The sequence below is a fragment of the Girardinichthys multiradiatus genome, chromosome 3, assembly GCF_021462225.1.
Source record: "Girardinichthys multiradiatus isolate DD_20200921_A chromosome 3, DD_fGirMul_XY1, whole genome shotgun sequence".
Classification (NCBI taxonomy): Eukaryota; Metazoa; Chordata; class Actinopteri; order Cyprinodontiformes; family Goodeidae; genus Girardinichthys; species Girardinichthys multiradiatus.
The window spans coordinates 33,472,986-33,493,714 of NC_061796.1; the positions used below are offsets into that span (position 1 = coordinate 33,472,986).

At 38.9% G+C, this 20,729-nt stretch overlaps 1 protein-coding gene across 1 annotated transcript in view; it reads left to right on the forward strand.

Annotated features, from left to right (window-relative positions):
* Positions 1-381: 381 nt before the first annotated feature.
* tmem145 (transmembrane protein 145) overlaps positions 382-20,729 on the forward strand; it is a 70,956-nt gene continuing 50,608 nt past the window's right edge. The window contains exon 1 of the mRNA XM_047360975.1: positions 382-1,206. Within this exon, the coding sequence (XP_047216931.1) occupies positions 1,096-1,206 (111 nt within the window). The 5' untranslated portion in view covers positions 382-1,095. The remainder of the gene's footprint in view (positions 1,207-20,729) is intronic.

Genomic DNA, 20,729 nt, shown 5'->3' on the forward strand with positions numbered 1-20,729 from the left:
CCACTCCCTTCACAATTCGAAGCTACTTTTGATGGTCTCTCACCTAAAATCCCAATAAAAGACCATGTGTGAAAGCTCAACCAATGAGAATACTTTTACAAGGCAGAGTAGTCAGAAAACGCTGAACACCTGCAACAGAACTTTTTTGTAAAAATAACTTGAAGCACATTTTTAAGGCATCATTTTACGAACAACACTTGCACTTAGTGACAGATCTTTTTCAGTGCCACTGCTATGCAAGTTCCTAAACATTATTGCAAGATAGAGTTAATAATTATTTTCTTATACAGATCAGAATCAGAAAAGCTTTATTGCCAAGTACGTTTTTGGACATACAAGGAATTTGTTTTGGTGTAGTCGGTGCAATACAATACAAATTAAACAGTATAAACATATCTACAATATAATATAAATATATGTGCATAATATAAATATATGTGCAATAAGAAAAAAATCACATGTCACCTTGAGGTTGTTGCATGTATAAATCAAGTAGTTTGTGAACTGGATCTCAGTAGCTAGTTAAGCATTTAAATGTATGGTTTACAAATGCAAAATACTATGAAACGTTGACATATTATTTTTGCTATGGAAATTGGGATTAAGCATATCCTGATTACGTTTTGCTTTAAACAATATAGGAAAAGTTGTAACTTTTTTAAGTTATATTGTGTACAAAAGAATATTTTCCTCCTCTCTTGTAGTTTTCTGCCTTTAATCTTCCCTGATCATTGAGGTAATCAGTTTTGTACCGGGAGGCCAGGCATCATCTTCCCAAGAACTACTTCATTAGTGACCTCAGATGAAAACATGATTGCAATCATGGGTGGCATTTTCACTGCGTGGACGTCGCATGGCCGGAGCACGAGCGGAACGGGGAGCGCGCTCCCCACTCCCACTACAAACACAGAGACACATCACCATCAGCTACCATCCATCCATCTTCAACAGCTGGAGGAAGAGGGTGGGCTGCGTGGACGCGCCTCTCTCTTTTCCCTCTCTTTCTGCGCTGCTCCTAGGTGCGCGCTCCCGAGCCGGAGGCAGGCTTTCGGGGAGCTGTGAGAACAGACAAGCGGCTGCGGGGGAGAGAGAAAGATGGAGGTGAGGGTCGGGGAGAGACTCCTGTGGCTGGCCGTGCTGTCCACTGTCCTCTGCGTGGATTCGGTCTTCGGAAAATACGTCAAAGGCATCGTCAATACCAAAGAGGTGAGCGCAGAATGTGTTCTGGTTGCGCTGCTGACACAAACCGATAAGACCTGACTGCAGGTGTCTCTGAGCTGGACTGTGATACATTTTACGCCCCAAGTTCCTTCTCCGTTATCAGTGGCTGTTGCTGGAAACACACTCGGCTCCTCCGCCGAGCGTTTGCGCGCTGTCTGCGGCTGCGGCGTCTATTCCAGCCTTATTGACATCATTTGTGTCCCAGTGAGCGACGTTCCTTTGGTCCACAGTCTCCAGCGGTGTTGGCCCATCTTTAATTAGAGGTTGCGCCTGAGAAAACCCCCATTATAGTCTTCGTGTTAATTGATAAGATGACCCGTCACAGGTGTGCGTCATCTTTGTGTTTGGTTTGTGGTGAACCCTCAGAAACTAAAGCTTGGTCCAGGGTCTGAGGTCTGCGTTTGACACACAGAAAAGCATCACATAGAGCAGTGACTGAGCATCTCTGTTTGTAATTCTCCCCGTTAATATCCCCCAGCGTCTTCTCTCTACCGGTTTGTTGGGCACAAGTTTAAGATAAATAAATGAGCAGCACGTTTCTGGCAGAGTAACCTAATTAAGAACAGCAGCTCTACTGCAAGATGGCCATGCAGAGGTTTATAGGATTTGTGGTTTTATTTTATGTAAAAAAAAAAACCAACAAAAAAACTAATACATTCTAGTCTATTTTCAGTCAGTCAAATCAGGAGTATTTATCATTAAGTTTTATTCTGAGACAACAGTGTTTGCAGGAGAACCATGCACAATGATATGGTAACATAATTGTTTTGTAATTCTAAATTTAACTATAAGTGCTACAGGTTGACTTAAAATTTTATGAGGTTCAGGTTGGGGTGTGTAGTTGTTAGCGCTGTTTTCTTGCACTAGTAGCTCCTGCATTAGGCTCCTTGGGAAAGGTGGAAAGGGCTTTTCTGCATGGAGTTTGCATGTTCTCCCCATGCAAGTGTGGATTCTCTCCAGGTTCTTGGTTTCTGGTTCTTGGCACAGTTTAAAGACATGCCTGTTAGGTGTGCACCTTGCCTGCTGATTATTCACTGTTTGTGAATCACCACCATCCCCAGAAGGGTTTATCATGCATGGAAAAATGGATGGGTAGATGGTGATTAGTGAATTAATTGTTTCAGATGTTTCTGGTTATGTGTTTTTGCAGTGTGTGGTGCAAATAATGTGTTACTGAAATGGCTGTCTGTACAAAAATTGTATTTGTGTTCTGAGTACCGTTGCACTCATCATAATTTTGGGGCCAGTTTCTGATCTCTGGTTTTTGTAAAGCTTTGACCTGCTGATAACATTTTTTGTACTATAATATAAGATGTAAAAAAAGCATCCAATATGTGTCTTTTTCTTGCCTTCCAAACGTGATTGGTCATTAATTATTTACATTAATCAGGGGCAGCGTCCCACCGCATGTGTGAGAGAGCAGTCCCACAAACAAAACTTTTTAAAAGGTTTTTTTGCGGCGCAAGTTCCCTTTAATTTTCTCACTTCTTCGACAGTAAGCTGACATAAAAGGGGTGGAGAGAGGGAGATGAGATGCAGCAAAGGTTGCCTGGTCCCAGAGTGGAGCCCACTAAGGACTGTGTTGATGTCTGAAGCCTCTGAACATGGGTCACATAGTTAACCCCTTTTCCACTGCCACATGCCCCCAAAAACAAGCTTTTACCATGTAAGAAAAAAGACAAAATGATAAAGGAGTTGATGTTTTAGACTATGTTTTGCATCTTTTATGATGAATTGGCAAAATATATTTCAATATAGCATCAGTATGTGTGAGTGTTGATTTTTAGCTTCACTCTGAGGTTTCCATATCTGCACACTTACAAGGAATAAAGAGCAACAATGTGGTACTCCTTTCAGTCTTTCTGGTATCTGTTGAAAGTCTTGCTTTCTCTCATTTTCCCACAGCCTGAATGAACTACAGTCTTGCCACTTCCTTTTAAATACCTTACAGAATCCTTGTGCTAACTCTGAGTCTCCTTCCCAGATTAACTACTGAGGGTTGTTATTACTGTGACCTGGTAATGCTTTGGTTTTGGTTGTTTACTGATCGGAAAAAGATCAGATTTTGCGGTTTCTGCCCTGCCAGTTACCTGTCAGGGCCTATCGAGCTAAGATAACAGCTAAGTTCTCTGTACATCTCTACACTACAGTCATGACCAAAACATGATGAACAATTAGCACCATGTTTTTCTGTCCTACTGACCTCTTATGTTGCACCAACACACTTATACATCAGATTACCGACCTCATGTCTTTAGTAAACCTGAGAAATAAGACCAGCTGTGGGATTTATCTGACCAGTTTGAAACTCCTGGATGACGGCAGACCTCTGAATAGATAAACAGAGAGAGCCATACATCCATACATCACAGCTGTTTACATGCCCTTGAACTCCGACTGAATCCGCACCTGCTCCGGTGGTGCAACTCGGTGGTCATACAGAAGGTGGCACCGGGCAACTTCCAAGACTGCATGCATGTGTATAAGTGTGTGTGTGTGTGTGTTTGAGTGAAGGAGAGTGTTTAGATCCTCAATAAAAGAACACCCATCCACTCTTCCAGGACTCTGCAGTAAAGATTTTATATTGGTGAAACAGTCTGGGTACAATTGAACACTGTTTTATGACAACTCCATACTTACTTTGGATTGTAGCCCATCATAAAAAACACATAAATCTTTATTTACTTGCTTTATACTTATTTATTCTGTATATGTTATACAATATGTATTTATGTTTTGAAAGTGTCCATTTTAAACCTTGCCGAGAGGCCTTGTTTGTCAGATTGTGCTGTACTGCTGCTGTGATTTCTCCATAGTAGTACATCACAGAAACTCCTGCTGATAAGAGAATATTGAGCAGAGAAGTGTTTATTATCATTTATTTATATTCCGTTGTTGCAGTATTCAGAAGGTTGTCTAAAGAATCCAAATTCTGATTCAACGATCACCACATTTCTTAGCACCCTGAGTAAAACTCTGTAAAAAGCCTTGAAATAATTTCAGTGTTTTATGCAGCAGTATAATCTCAGAAAGAAAAAAAAGAGCTGTGGTTTTGGAGATTATTTTTAAACTTGCCTTTCTCACTGTGTGTGGTGGGACGGTAAATTTGGCTTCTGGCAACTACCTTTTTATTCACAGTTTCAGTAATTTTTAATCATTGCTCTGATTGTAGATTTGGACAAATTAAGAAGAGTAAGGTAAGGTAAGGTTTATTTATATAGTGCTTTTCAGCAACAAGACACTCAAAGTGCTGTACATACAATTACATTACATTCACAAAGCAAATAAACACAGATACAGACACAAAAAAACAAATCAAATGATAAAATCAAACAACAGAGGTAATTTCAAAAAATTAAAATAAAATAAAGAGAATAGAATGATGGATAAGAAAATTAAAGGAAAATTGGACCAAAAACTAATTATGCTTAGATAGCACAGTCAAAGGCCACTCTAAACAAATAAGCTTTTACAGTTTTCTGAGAGTTTATTCCAGATTAGTCGAGCATAAGAACTAAAAGCTGTTTCTCCATGTTTGGTTCTGGTTCTGGGTCTGCAGAGTAGATTTGAGCCAGAAGACCTGAGAGGTCTGGGTGGTTGATACACTGACAACAAGTCTGTAATGTATTTTGGTGCTGAGCCATTCAGTGATTTATAGACTAACAGAAATATTTTAAACTCTATTCTCTGAGCTACAGGGATACAGTGTAGGGACTTTAGAACCAGGGTGATGTGCTCCACTTTCTTAGTTCTATTGAGGACGTGGGCAGCAGCGTTCTGGATCAACAGCAGTTGTCTGATCAACCTTTTAGGCAGACCTGTGAAAACACCATTGCAGTAATCAATTCTACTAAAGATGAACGCATGAATTAGTTTTTCAAGGTCCTGTTGAGACATAAGTCCTTTAATCCTGGAAATGTTCTTTAGGTGATAGAAGGCTGACCTGTCTTTATGTGTCTCTGAAGGTTCAGGTCTGAGTCCATCACTACACCCAGGTTTAGAGCCTGACTGGTGGTTTCTAGCTGTATTAACTGAAGCTGTGTGCTAACTTTTAAACGCTCTTCCTGTGTTCCAAAGATTATTACTTCAGTTTAGTTTTGATTCAGTTGAAGAAAAGTTTGGCACATCCATGCATTGATTTCTTCTATGCATTTACCCGGCGTTTGAATGGGTTCATGATCACCTGGTGACATCGTAATGTATAGCTGTGTGTCGTCTGCATAGTTATGATAACTGACGTTGTTGTTCATTAAAATCTGAGTTAGGGGGAGCAAGTAGATATTGAATAGAAGGGACCCTAAGATGGACCCTTGGGGAACGCCACATGTGATTTTTGTGGTCTCTGATGTAAAGTTACCTACTGACACAAAAAAGTCCCTGTCCTTCAAATAGGATTTAAACCAGTTGAGTGCTGTACCAGAAAGGCCGACCCAGTTTGCCAGGTGCTCTAATAAAATGGAGTGATCAACAGTGTCGAATGCTGCACTAAGGTCCAATAATACCAGCACTGTGGTTCTTCCACAGTCTGCATTTATACGGATGTCATTGAACACCTTGACAAGAGCAGTCTCTGTACTGTGGTGAGCAGGAAGCCTGACTAGAAGACATCGAAGCGGTTGGTCATTGTTAGGAAGTTGTTTAACTGCTGAATCACAGCTTTTTCAATAATCTTACTGATGAAGGGGAGGTTTGATATAGGCTTGTAGTTCTGCAGTAGCAGCTTGTCCAAGTTGTTCTTTTTCAATAGAGGTTTAATAATTGCTGTTTTTAGAGCCTGGGGGAAAACACCTGACAAAAGGGACGTGTTTATTATTTGTGTTAAATCTGATGTTATTACAGGCAAAGCTTTCTTAAGGAAAGCTGTGGGTAAAAGATCGAGACAGCAGGAAGAAGAGCTTAGTTGTTGTACGATTTCTTCTAAGATTTTGTAGTTTATTTGGTGAAATTGGGAAATTTTGTCAAAATTAGTTCTAGTTGGAGACAACATTGGTACTGGAGTTGATGTGGATGTGCTGACTGCCCCTCTGATCTTTTGGGTTTTTTCAGTGAGGAAGTAAATTCATTGCAGGCCCTGGTAGAGTGGAGTTCAGATGCTACAGTTACAGGAGGGTTTGTTAACCTGTCGACCGTGGCAAATAATGCACGAGCATTGTTAATGTTTTTGCTGATGATCTCAGAAAAGAAAGATTCCCTTGCATTTTTCAGTTGTAGGTTATATCTGTAGAGTCTCTCTTTATAGATAATATAGTGAACCTGGAGTCCAGTCTTTCGCCACCTGCATTCAGCTTTTCGACACTCCTTTTTTTTCACTTCTGACTGGTGGAGCACTTCTCCACGGAGACATTTTCTTCCCAGAAATGACTTTCACTTTAATTGGAGCAATTGAATCAATGATGTCTGAGATTTTAGAATGAAAGTTATCTACCAGCTCATCTACAGTGTTACAGGGCAAAGTGGTGGTAGAAGAGTAAATCTGGTTAAAGGTTTCAGCAGCACCGTCCTTAAACATGCGTTTTCTTATCACGTCTCTTTGGCAAACTGAGTCATTGGAGATGATGCTTTCAAAAATAACAGAAAAGTGGTCAGATAGAGCAACATCAGCTACAGACACCTTGGAAATGTTTAGACACTTAGTGATGATCAAGTCCCTGTTTGTGCGTTTGCTGTTTAACATGTTGAGTCAAACCAAAATTTCTGAGTGTCACATAGATCTATTGCACTTCTGTCTTCAGGATTGTCCATGTGAATGTTGAAGTCTCCCACAATAATTAAGCAGTCATAATCAACACATATCACAGATAAAAGCTCATTAAAATCATTGAAAAAGTTTGGTTTGGACTTAGGAGGCCTATAAATATTAAAGAACATGTAGATATTTCCTTTGTTTTACTGAAGGAGTATGGGGTTATTTTTCAGAGAAGCATGCTAAACCCATTTTAAGTTTAGCATAGAAATAGATGAAAAAGCATGGACATTCATAAGTATTTCTGTATTTACAAGTCATTGTTTGCCTTAAGTAAATCACTGTTATCCTCAGGGAACCAAAACCAGAGGATCTTTGGATTAAACAAACTTGTATTTTTTTAATCACCGAATCTGAGATTTGTTGAGCACAATATTGGGAAAATATAATATTGTGATATGATTGTTGAATATTAGGATTAAATACTATTCTCTATCTTTTTCAATATTGGTATGTCCCCATCACTCACCCTTGCTTGATGATTCTGGCTAGTAAGATCTAATTGTAGACATAAAGGACAGTGCAGGTCCGTCCACGTGGTCCAATATATTATTGGCAACCAGATGGCATATATAATAGTTTGCCAAATTGCAGTCATTTGCAATAGAGGTGTTGCACATATTGGTTCTGCAATAAAAGCTGTGGTTCAATATGTAGTGCAGCTTTAACATAGCAACGAATACAACAAATGTACCCTCTCAATGTTGTAGTGAATCACTACCATTTTACACCTGTGAGACTTCCCCTTCAATTTATTTTATAAAAAAAACTCCAGAAAAAAGTCAAATAGATTGTTTCTGCTGAGTGGGAGCTAAGGTTTGCACTTTTAACCTTAGTGAGGTTCTGCAATGCACCACAAAAAGGGATTTTGTCCCTCATTCATACAATCACAGAAATAAAATTAGCTGCCTTACAAGGTGCTCCGTTTGTATTTGGGTTTCAGAGTTTTGAAAACTGCAAGAAACAGGGATGCTTGGTGTTAAAGTGCCAACCATGCTCTTAACTCCATGAGTCCCAGCTGCTTTTAAAGCTTGTAGCAAGGTTTATCTGGGGGAAAGAAGAGAGTATCAACCATAAATCACACCTTTAAATTGGTCTTTGTTCTCCACAGATGCTGCCTTTAAGCTCTGCTGTTAGTCATTTTTTGCATTGATGGTAAACGCTAATTGTGAAATGGTTGAAAATGGATTCTGTGTTAATTAGGGCTACGATGACTAAATATATATCAGTACTTCAGAACTCAATTAAATAATCTCTCTTATACATGGGCACTGCCTGGCATGCCCTAAGAGAGATGGAGGAATGGACAGAGAGAGATGGAGTTTACCAACTCATGATTGCTTTATAACAGCGTTACAGCAACTTTAAAATAGAACCTAATTTCTTCTCAGGGAATTGTGAAAATCCACCTGTAATGATGCATGCAGAGTCAAAAATTTTACTCCAATCATTTTTTGTAATGGAGTTATTCAAGTCACCTCACAAATCATTCTAACTTTATTATTAATTGGTTCATGAATAAAATAGAGATCCATGACAAATCAGCTGGTGAACAGAATGGGCCAGTTTCCAGCTTGAACAGCCATTAATGGTGACCAAACACAAAAAAAAAATGTTTTATTTTTTTTCCAATAAGTCAATATACCATGCCTTAGCACTGCCACTTAGCACTGACAACACCACTCTTCAATGTAGAGGTTGGTACTGAGTGAGAAAGATATAATATTAACTATTTCCTGGATTAGTGAGGTGTTAAAATGAAGAGAAACATAAGACAATATTTAAAAGGGAACTGTGTTTTCTATGACATTTCAAGACATGCCTGGGGTTCATTTAGGCTGTAAGAGTAAGAAAGAGCAGATAACAGGAAGGCTAAATGGAGTACAGCAAAGTTGCTCTGTTATCTTCTTGAAGCTTTCAAACTCTCTCATGGAATGGAATTACATAATTATATAATTTGTATAGTATGAATTATAATTCATAAATTCCGATTCCTCATTAAAATTATCATTTATATTATAATTTTAATGAGGAATCGGAATTTGCCAAAATCTGTATCAACAGCTAGAGAAACAAAATTCTGACCAGTGCATCTCTAGATTTGCATCGAGAATTTGCATTAGTTTTAGCTTTATGTTACTGTTAGTTAAATTGGTATGTGAGCTATCTAGAGAAAGTGATAGCATGCACTTTATTTTTGAGCCTTTTTAACATTTTATCCTTAAAAGCTGTGTTAACTTTCTAAATATACAGGTCCTTCTCAAAATATTAGCATATTCTGATAAAGTTCATTATTTTCCATAATGTCATGATGAAAATTTAACATTCATATATTTTAGATCCATTGCACACTAACTGAAATATTTCAGGTCTTTTATTGTCTTAATACGGATGATTTTGGCATACAGCTCATGAAAACCCAAAATTCCTATCTCACAAAATTAGCATATTTCATCCGACCAATAAAAGAAAAGTGTTTTTAATACAAAAAACGTCAACCTTCAAATAATCATGTACAGTTATGCACTCAATACTTGGTCGGGAATCCTTTGGCAGAAATGACTGCTTCAATGCGGCGTGGCATGGAGGCAATCAGCCTGTGGCACTGCTGACGTCTTATGGAGGCCCAGAATGCTTCGATAGCGGCCTTTAGCTCATCCAGAGTGTTGGGTCTTGAGTCTCTCAACGTTCTCTTCACAATATCCCACAGATTCTCTATGGGGTTCAGGTCAGGAGAGTTGGCAGGCCAATTGAGCACAGTGATACCATGGTCAGTAAACCATTTACCAGTGGTTTTGGCACTGTGAGCAGGTGCCAGGTCGTGCTGAAAAATGAAATCTTCATCTCCATAAAGCTTTTCAGCAGATGGAAGCATGAAGTGCTCCAAAATCTCCTGATAGCTAGCTGCATTGACCCTGCCCTTGATAAAACACAGTGGACCAACACCAGCAGCTGACACGGCACCCCAGACCATCACTGACTGTGGGTACTTGACACTGGACTTCTGGCATTTTGGCATTTCCTTCTCCCCAGTCTTCCTCCAGACTCTGGCACCTTGATTTCCGAATGACATGCAGAATTTGCTTTCATCCGAAAAAAGTACTTTGGACCACTGAGCAACAGTCCAGTGCTGCTTCTCTGTAGCCCAGGTCAGGCGCTTCTGCCGCTGTTTCTGGTTCAAAAGTGGCTTGACCTGGGGAATGCGGCACCTGTAGCCCATTTCCTGCACACGCCTGTGCACGGTGGCTCTGGATGTTTCTACTCCAGACTCAGTCCACTGCTTCCGCAGGTCCCCCAAGGTCTGGAATCGGCCCTTCTTCCTCAGGGTCCGGTCACCTCTTCTCGTTGTGCAGCGTTTTCTGCCACACTTTTTCCTTCCCACAGACTTCCCACTGAGGTGCCTCGATACAGCACTCTGGGAACAGCCTATTCGTTCAGAAATTTCTTTCTTTGTCTTACCCTCTTGCTTGAGGGTGTCTATAGTGGCCTTCTGGACAGCAGTCAGGTCGGCAGTCTTACCCATGATTGGGGTTTTGAGTGATGAACCAGGCTGGGAGTTTTAAAGGCCTCAGGAATCTTTTGCAGGTGTTTAGAGTTAACTCGTTGATTCAGATGATTAGGTTCATAGCTCGTTTAGAGACCCTTTTAATGATATGCTAATTTTGTGAGATAGGAATTTTGGGTTTTCATGAGCTGTATGCCAAAATCATCCGTATTAAGACAATAAAAGACCTGAAATATTTCAGTTAGTGTGCAATGAATCTAAAATATATGAATGTTAAATTTTCATCATGACATTATGGAAAATAATGAACTTTATCACAATATGCTAATATTTTGAGAAGGACCTGTACACGGTGTTGACATCTTGACATATTTTTGTTTCTGTTCCTTCCCTCACTTTGTGAACATTTAAATTTGTTTACAAAGCTGGATTTTGGGAACACGTTACATCACAGGTACAAAAGCAAGTCATCTTTATGGAACTCCTTAACTATGTGAAAATTTTGCTTTAGCTTATGATTGAAGTTAATCAAGTGAAGGCTTCTGCTACGTCTCTCCCTCCTGGCTCTTGTTTGCTGCAGGGAAGGAGAGCTGTCTCCTTTTTCTAAAGGTCGAGTATTATCAAGCTTTCCAGTGGGTAGTACTGTTTAGAGAGCAAAGCTTAGATCCTTAAAAAAAAGTTTGGAAACTGACAGAAGACTCGAGGGGGATTTGTCTCTAAGAAACAAATGCTTGTCAGTGTCCTCTGAAGTCCTGAAAGCATAGCAATCTGAATCAATGTAGTTTAACTCCTCATCAACCTTAGTAGTGCATTTCTGCTCCAAGGTCTTCTTCTAACTTCTCTTCTCTCAAATGTATTTACAGTTTAAGCTCTGCTTTAGTCCCTCTATGTTGCAGCTTGTGTCGGTGTCTGTACAGGTGAAGGCAAAGTTTGTGCTAAGCTGTAAATTGACCAATGAAACTGACCACACTGGGAGTGATGAACTGCTAAAAATTGTTACCTGGCTGCAGAAATTACAGTAAGGCACGAACACAGCTATCCATCGCCATTGGTGCAGAAGACTGGTCAACCTCTTTCTGTGGGGTAGGTTGATGTTCACAATTAGCCTAAGTGTCTCACAGTGTGTGGACGCGGTGATAAAATGTCCCTTCGAGAGGGCTGTGGTTCACCAGATTTAAGGGGAGAGGAAGGACGTTGTGTTGAAAACCAGCTGGGAAAATTGAGGAAGTGAATTAACTTTGTCCTCTTCTAACAACCAGCAGCAAAGGACCACTGAGCAAGCCAGTAAATCCACACTCTGTTAGGCACTGCTGTGTCATTGAAGTGTATACAATATGTGAACAGTGGCAATCATTAACTTAAGTAAAGACTTTCTATGACATTTGGTTGACCTAGGCTGTCACTGTAACAAAATTGACTGTGGCGTTGGTGTGTAAGATATTAAAGGAGCTCTTTTTTTCTTATATGATGTAAATGACATACAAATAATGAATAATACAGTTCCAGCCCAAAGTAGTGTTTGAACCAGTCTGAAAAAAATACTTAAACATTAGTCCAAATACTGTTACCACACTGAGTGTAAATGAAGTGTGCTAATAATGTGAAATTAAGTTAGCTTCAGGAACTTTTTTAAATGATCTTGAATAAAAGGCTCATTTATATTAAATAGTTCCTGTCTTAATCTTAGGTGCTACAATTTGTCCAAGTTTGCTTTTGTTAGGTTTATTTAGATAGAACCAATTTACCACAAATGTCATCTTAAGGTTGTTTACAAAACAAGTACTTCTCATGGAAAAGGTTAAAAAAAATTGCATATAATGGGGAGGAATGAGAGGAATTGTTCCATTAATGACATTGTCAATGACAGATAAACAGAGAGGGGGTTAGTGAGGAGTAATTACAAAGGGAAAAGAAACCATACACCTAATTAATAACAATGGCTTCATCAATGATTCTGCCAAAGGCGAAAGCCAATTTGAAACATAGAAGCACCTGGCCAGGCTGACTTTCTATGGGGAAAAAGGAGCAAAAAAGTAAACCTAGTTAATGTCATCAATAGCTCCATAATGAGTATAATAATTAAAACAACACGGCAACACACAAAATCGCCGGGTCTGGAGTACTTTGTAGAGGAACGAAATAAAAACACCTTTGAATGGAAGCAGTTTCTCAGGTAAGGACCTTTTTCAGTCAAACACTGGGTCTTGAGTAGTTTCTATGGGACATAACAGAAAAGGTTCACCAAGATACTGGCAGAAATAGCTCTGTCTGCCCATGAGAATAAACACTGAAACACAAAAGCACCAGGCTTGGAGAACTGTCTATGGAAACAAAAAATAATAATTTGAAGTTCTTTGCTGCAACAATTTAAAATAATAAATACATGGAAAATAGCAGGAAGAATGTCAGTTATCTGATACGTTGTCCTGTGGTCAAACATTGTTTTTCTATTTAAAAAGTAGAGGGAAAAAAGCTAATTTAATTAGTCCCCCCCACCCCGCCAAAAAAAGACATTTTTGTTTCAGTTTTGGGTTGAACTCCTGCTGAATATTACTGAAGGGAAGAAATTGGCTGCAGGCACATTGAAGCATTTTTGTCTGCCCAGTTAATGAACATTTCTGGATTGGACCAGAAGTGGCTGGAAACTCCTGTGAAAATGGATGAAAATGAGCGAGTGCCCTTGAAAGTTCTCTTTCTAATTTAAAAGTTTGACACCCAGATTCATCAGCGTCGCTTAGTTCAGTGGGGCTTTCGACTTCCTAAAATTGGCACCTCCTAACCTGTGGCGAGAAAAAAACAAAAACGTGATGAATGTGAAGGTTAATGTAGTAACAGTTATTAAATGACGAATTTTGTCAGGATTGATGGTGACAATAGGATGGCATAGAACAGAAAACAAAAAGCTTTGGTTACAGCTTGATTTAACTTTTCAGTTCGTAACTCTATTGATTTCCCAAATTGGACTTTAGGAGACACCACAAAGTCTTCTAGTTTGACTTTGAAGTACTTTTCAGGAACCTTCTGTTGACGGCATTACTCAATCAGTTTTCCTTCATCTCTTTTTAATGAGGACTTTGTGATTAGATACAGGTGATGCTGGATGTGTGCAGATGGGTGCACGCATGTGAGGAGGTGTTTCCATATGCTAGCCATAATGTCTGTGTGTGTGTGTTCACTAGTCTCCAAAAGCCTGTTGACAACCCCCACTCTCCAAACAGAAAAAATGGTGACCACACTTCTGTGTTTTTGTGTGTGAGTGTTTATGCTTTGCAAAATTGTGTAACCCTGACTAATGAATCATTAAAGAGGCCCATCGGTCCAGGGGTGACTTGACTAGCTGACTGGTAATTAATTGTTAATGAGGCTTAGTGAGCAAACATGGATCTTGGGAGGAAGAGGGGGAAAAAAAGACAGAAATCCATGGAGATGAGAGGATAGAAACTGTGAGGACTCAACCAGGAATTAAAGTGAAACAGAAGCTGGGAGATGCTGAATTGACCATATACTGCATCAAGGCATAGGACTTGATTAATGAGGTGTGCATACACACATATACGTACACACACAAACGCACACAGTTTGAGAGGTGGCTGAGTGACTCTGCATCACAATGCAGTGGCCTCGGGGAAATAGGAGGACTAAAAGGGGATTAAAGTAGACACCTCATTCACTGTTGCTGCTCTCCTGTGACATGCTGAACTATGCTAGACTAACTATTGCTGCTTATTTTAGCTGCTGATGATCAGGAAATAACAGAACTCCGGTGGTAACTGCTCTGAAAGCTAGCATGCTAAATGCAAGCTTGTCATAGCTTTTTCATATTCAACTGTCTTCCTTCCAAATGAACAAGCCAATCATTTAAAGCCTTGATTCTCCAGGGCTGCAACTTATGATTATTTTGTTCATTTATTAACTCAAATCATAATGCTACTGATTTATTGCTTTGTGTATATAATGTCTGAAAACAGTAAAAAAAAAAAAAAAGCCGGTCACAATGTCGGAAATAGTTTAATTTAAATAACTTTGAAAGTTTTCAGCATGATTTGTCACATATTAGATGCAGTAACAGTTTTATTTATTTCATTAAAGTGTATTCTTATTTAGCTGGAGATAGGCACCAGCTCCCTGCGACCCACTATGGATGAAGCGGTATAGAAAATGACTGACTGACTGACTTATTTAATAAATAGCATAGTTTTTGTTATTTGCATTAAATATTCAAGCATGACAATGACATGTTCCCTTTTGTTTAAACTTTGAAGGAAAAATGAACAGAGCAGGTGCGATGAAATGTATTCATTTAGGTTAGGGTTGTTTTCTAAATGCTGCAGACTGGGCGAGCTGGTGAATCTGTTTCTACTTTCTATATAATTCTTTGTGTTAGTATTGTCTAAAGTGATATTTGAGTGCCATGGGTTTACCCTTTTCAGGTTATTGGATTCTTCTTTTGCAACATCCCTGCAGAGTTCAGTATTTCAGCTAAAAAAGATACCATACAGTGGTGTATTTCTTCACTAATCAATATAGAATAACAATACAAAACCACCTGGGTAATGAACTATGGATTTCCACAGCAGGATTTCACAAATTACATTTTTAAGGAGCACTCTGAAGAATAAAAACCCTACTAATTCTGCTTGGTGCGTATTTGGGCGAATGAGATCACAACACAAGGATCAATTAGATAGCTGGCATTTGAACACACTGTTGCAGACAAGCCAGTTTTGACTAATCTTAATATTGGTTCTAAAGCATTTGAGGTGAACAAGGTTCAGCCTAATGTGTTTTTGCCAAAGGTTTACTCCAAAAATATTTTGTGCAGAAGCAGAAGGTAAAGCAGTAAATGTCATTGGGACCTGATGGAAGGTACTGACCAGACCATATCTGTCTCCCTGAAAATCTTTGATAATGAATCTGGCTGTTCCTGACTACCCTGGTCTTCTTCACAAAATGCTTCCATGTGTTTTAATGTGGCCAAATGTTGCTGAAATCCATGAGGTGTTCTCACAATTGGATAAAATGTTTAGCTGGATTCTTATAGGATAAGAGGAAACATATTTTGATGGAGAAATTGGATTTAAAACATGCAGATATAGAGGAGAAATAATGACAATTACTAATGGACCTACTGAAGTTTGATCAGGTATTATGCATTATGTGATGCCACCAGAGGTATTCTGTTGATTTAACAGAAAAGTCTGGCTAGTATCTTTAAATCCATGTCAAAATGATGCAAAGAAAGATCAGCTGAATGGTTGAATTTAATTGACTGGATATGAAAAGTTGACAACTCGTATTCTAAGCCCAGCTGGCATTGATATAATTTAAAAAGTGCTAAATAAACTTTAAACAATGCATAAAGGTATGAAAAGATCTTAACTCTAGAACCACTGAAATTTTAGTTCCCCTCAGATCTGCCTCAGGAAGTCATGTTTCCCCACTGCCAGAGGAGCCTTAACAATAACAAACAGGACAATACTAAGCCTTGATAAGCAACACCCGAAGATTGACTTCCCAGTTAATTTCCCTAAGGTTTATGGTTTAGATTGTGTGTGCAAGAATCAATAACTTTCAACATTGCAAGAAATTTCACATGTGTTTTCTTCATCATGCCAGATGCCATTGTGGCACATTGTTTTAGCCAACGCTAAAAAAAATATTAATTAAAAGAATAAACTGAAAAAACTATTGCTGTTATTGTATTTTAACCAATATCTGCAATGACATTTTCAGAAATCAAGTATCTCAGACCTCCACATCTCATGTCTACCATAATGTCCGTCATGAGCCCACTTGACTTTATGTATTCACGCTTTTACATTTCACACACTTGCTGTCTTTTACTCAGCAGTACCTTGCCCTTTTTTGTAGCTCATCAGTGGTAGTATTTTTAGACTGTCTTGTGTAGGGTTGAGAATCTTCTCGGTGCTTAATTACCAGCAGATCTCATAGATGAATTTATGCTGGGTCATAAAGCATCAAACCCCAGCAGAAGATGTCACTGATGGCATTGACCGGCCATCTTCTGGTCACAGCCCCGATGGAATACTTCTCTTGCATATTTTCAATGCTGCATTAGTCTTGTTATTAAATATTGGTCACTGACTTTCATTCATGCACAGGAGCCTAATTTTCTCCAGTCTGAATCCTGCTTGCTCGTGGTCTGGACCAAGGCCAAATCTTGTTGCATATTCACTGTTTTGCATTTGGTAGGCTACAGTTTACAACCTGCTGAATCTGCTTTAGGCCCATATTAATGTTTTTGATATACTGTGTTAATTAGTCAAATAATTTATACGGCTAAGCCTGTCAAACCATTAAAATCTATAACAAAGATTTGTTGTATAATTGTCAATCAATAAACCACATTTATTTATTTATTTTCTAATCAATTTGGACTACAACCATGGCTGCCATAGCATGAGCAAATTGCAACGAGCTTTTTATTTTTTACTGTTTTTCTTGCCAGTTCCCAGATACACATGGTCCTAACTCAATAATTTTTAGGAAAAATCACAAGGTACGAGCAACAGGGATTTCCATTTTAAAAAATCATGCAAGGAGACACCTTTGTTCTGGTTTTTGTTGCAGACAGATAAATGAGACTGAGTAGTTCTGCCTAATCATTTTACCTCAATTACCCATCCAAAATGTTGTAAAACAAGCAGTTGCTTTAATAGCTCATGAGTATTGTAATTTGTTTAAGAAATATTTGTCTAAAAATTTGTTTTTCATGCCACATCTGTGCTGTTTTAGCTGGAAAATATATTAACTACAGTGAGCAGCTTTCCAGGGCTTTCATCAAGACTTCAAGTATGGATTACTGTCTTTGGAAAGTTGCCTCTTTGAACATTTTTCTAATCAGCTCTGTTTTCTTAATAAATGTGCATAAAATTTCCTCAGGCCCTAGCATCCTCGTCAAAATACATGTTTTCTAAGGCAAACCGTGCAAATCCTCACATTTGAGAAAGTGCACTTATTTGGGTTGTCTTATAATTTTAGCTGTCATGTTTTCTCAGGAAGTAGTTAAACAATACAATGATATTAATAATGTGCATCCAATCCTCAACAGCCAAAAACAAAAAAACCACTGGAGGGGGGGCCTTTTCTTTAGTCAATTCCCAGTACATAAACCCAAGTCCAAAAACAAAAGCCCTGAGTTTGTTTTAGAAACGCCTAACTGGTCTGCACAGAACCTGACCTCAACCCCATCAAATACCTTCTGGAAGGATGTGGAAGGCCGAATTGAAAGCATGGCCTTATCGCCTGACATCAGTGCCTGACCTCTCTAAAGCCCCTGTAGCGGAAAGTGAGCAAATCCCTGCAGCTAGGTTCCAAAAGCCTGTTCAAAGACTTTCTTGGCTGCATATTAAAGACTACAACCTGGGACTGAACATTTTGAACAGACTTTGTCTTTTAAGTTTTTCTTTTTAGTCTGTTCCTCCTTCCATTTTATTCAGAAAGCGGTAGAAACAATTAATCATCCAACAGCAGTCACTGAATTCATATCAGATTTTGTATTTTTAATTAATAAGCTTCTGTTTAATTGAGACACTACTTTAGCCAGACAGCTGTAATTTTAGCATTGAATGTGCTTTATTGTTGAGGCATTTTTAAGTATGTTTACCAGTTAACTCTTCTGCATTCGGTTTAGAAATCTATGTATTCACTGCTCAAGTGGCCTCGTTTCGCCCTGTTTGTATGTGTGAAAAGCCCAGAGAATTTGCTCATATTGGAAAAAGGTGAAATTAATTTACTGCTTTAAACATCATTGTCAGAAGCATGTACTACTGTCGGGAATTGAGTTGAAAATCTGAAGGACAAATAGAAGAGAGCACAACGGGATAAAAATGGTTATTTGTTGTAGATGAAGGCATGTCCTTTGAGGTTTCTATGGCAGCTGTAAATGAAGGCGTGCTGTAGTTGCTATGAAGGGTGAGCTACAGTGAGTGCGCATTAACTGACAGATGTTTCTAGGTAATTCTTTGTGTTTGTTTCCCTAACAAAGGGGTCTTTCATAGCCCCAGCCTGTGGTGTGTTAAACGACACCCTTCCTTCCCCTCCTCCATTCCACCATCTCAACCTTGACAACCCCTTTCTGCTCACTGCTCAGATTCATCTCTGGGTCAGTTCTTCCCTCTGCTGTTATGGCTACAGCCTTAAGCGTCACCCACAGACGATGCTTCGAGGTCGGCATGAGTCCCCGGCTTTTCCCTTGAATTTATAACCCAGCAGCTTCAGGCGCTGGAGCTGGCTGGCAGTGGCCTGAAATATGGCTGCGGTTTTGTCTGTAGTGATATATGACGGCAGCAGAGCTGGCCACGTTATGTTGCTCAAGTTGCACTTTATTTCTCAGTGCAGAAATTACAGGGCTTGTTTATGTAGTGGAGGTTGCTGGAAACAGATAATTACAGTATAATGGTGCACGAGGTGTTTTGATGATTGTTTTTAGCAACTGAATTAAATAAAAACAATTTTAAATAAAGCCAACAATCATAAGGACACAGATTATGTATACACTATTAGAATATAACATCCTTTCATCCATCTGCTGTCTCCCAGTTATCTGAGATTGGGTTGCAGAAATGACAGGTCCAGGAGGAAAGCCCAGATAAAGCTTATTCCTAAGTCATTCCCTGGCTAGACAGGAAAAATTGTCCCTCCAGGTTTCTGGGTCTACCCCTGCTTCTTCTCCCACTAGGACCTGCACAGAAAACCTATGGGCACAATTTGGAGATTTTCACTGAGGGGTGTACTCACTTTTGTTGCCAGTGGTTTGGACAGTAATGGCTGTGTTGAGTTATTTTATATCAAATGTACACTGTTAATACAAGCTGTACACTGACTACTTTACATTGTATCAATGTGTCATAAATTCAGTTTTGCCCCATGAAAAGATATAATAAAATATTTACTGAAATGTGAGAGGTGTACTCACTTTTGTGAAATGCTGTAATTATTTATTATGGATTACCGGGAAGTTCAAGTTTAGGATGTCTAAGAGGTGTGACCTAAGGAGATCAAGGGTTTCATTACTGGCTGGCAGAACATATCCTGGAGTCACTCTGTGATTTAGTTTCGTTTTTCATTCTAATGTTTCCAAAATGACAGATCCTCTTAGATGTAATGGAAAAAAAACGGCATAATTTGTTTGGGTGCTTGTATGCTTCACTGTATATTGCATTCTGACATAACTGATTTTCTTGACAAAACTCTTCCTACTCACATATTTATCTATTTCTGTTGTTGGATCACAAAATGAACCATCCAATCATTTTGACTAATAGTCAATTGTCATTGCTTGGCATTTCTAGATCTTTCTTTCTTGGAAAGCTTATATCTTTCTTCTGTAAACTCCATGCAGATCTGTAAACTCCATGCAGAAAGGCCTCCGAGCAGGATTTGAACCCTGGATTAAACCAAGCAATCAAAAGCCCCACTGTTCAGCCCACAGAAAAACTTGTGCTGGCTTTTATTTTCCGCTGTCTAATCCTTGTAATGGTTTCTTAACTAATCTGACAAAAAAGAAAAAAGAAAATCACTCAGGCAGCTACAACTCATCCAAAATGTTTTTCCTTCAATGTCACTTTGACTCCTTCATTGGTTTTCTGGTCTCTGGTGCCTGTTAATGTTCAGTGTTGTTTGTTAAATAACATGGCACAACATTTTTGCGTGCAAGTTAGCACCTGCCTTTCAGATGTGCTAAATATAAATGCTAAAACTGCTCCCGCAATCTGTTTCAGGTTTGATAAATCGCGTTGCGGTTGGTAAGGGATTACTTTTGCGCGTTCTGGTGACCAACATATGCTTCGATGTTTTGTGTATTCCGGAAGGCAAACAAGCTAAAATGTTTGTGGTCGCTGTTCCGCTCATTTTGCACATGCAGTCCGATTTGCACCTATTTTGTTAGCTCTGCGCATGCCAATCAGTTAACACGTGGTTTTGTACATTTTTGAAGATTTGAGCCTTTAGTGTCTATGCTCCTCAACTCTGGAACCAACTCCCTGAAAAGCTGTTGCCTGAAAACATTAATGTTAACAGTCGCTTTCTTATAAAGATTAAAGATTACTTTTCCGTTTATTTTTATTATGTCTTATTTATTTATTCATTTTGTATATTATGCTTGAATGTTACAGGTATTCTTTTAATTTGTTGTTTTTAATCTATAGTTTTCTTTCACTCTAAGTAGCTTTATTGTCTTGTAAAACACTATGAATTACCTTGTATATGAATAGTGCTACAGAAATATACTCGCCTTGC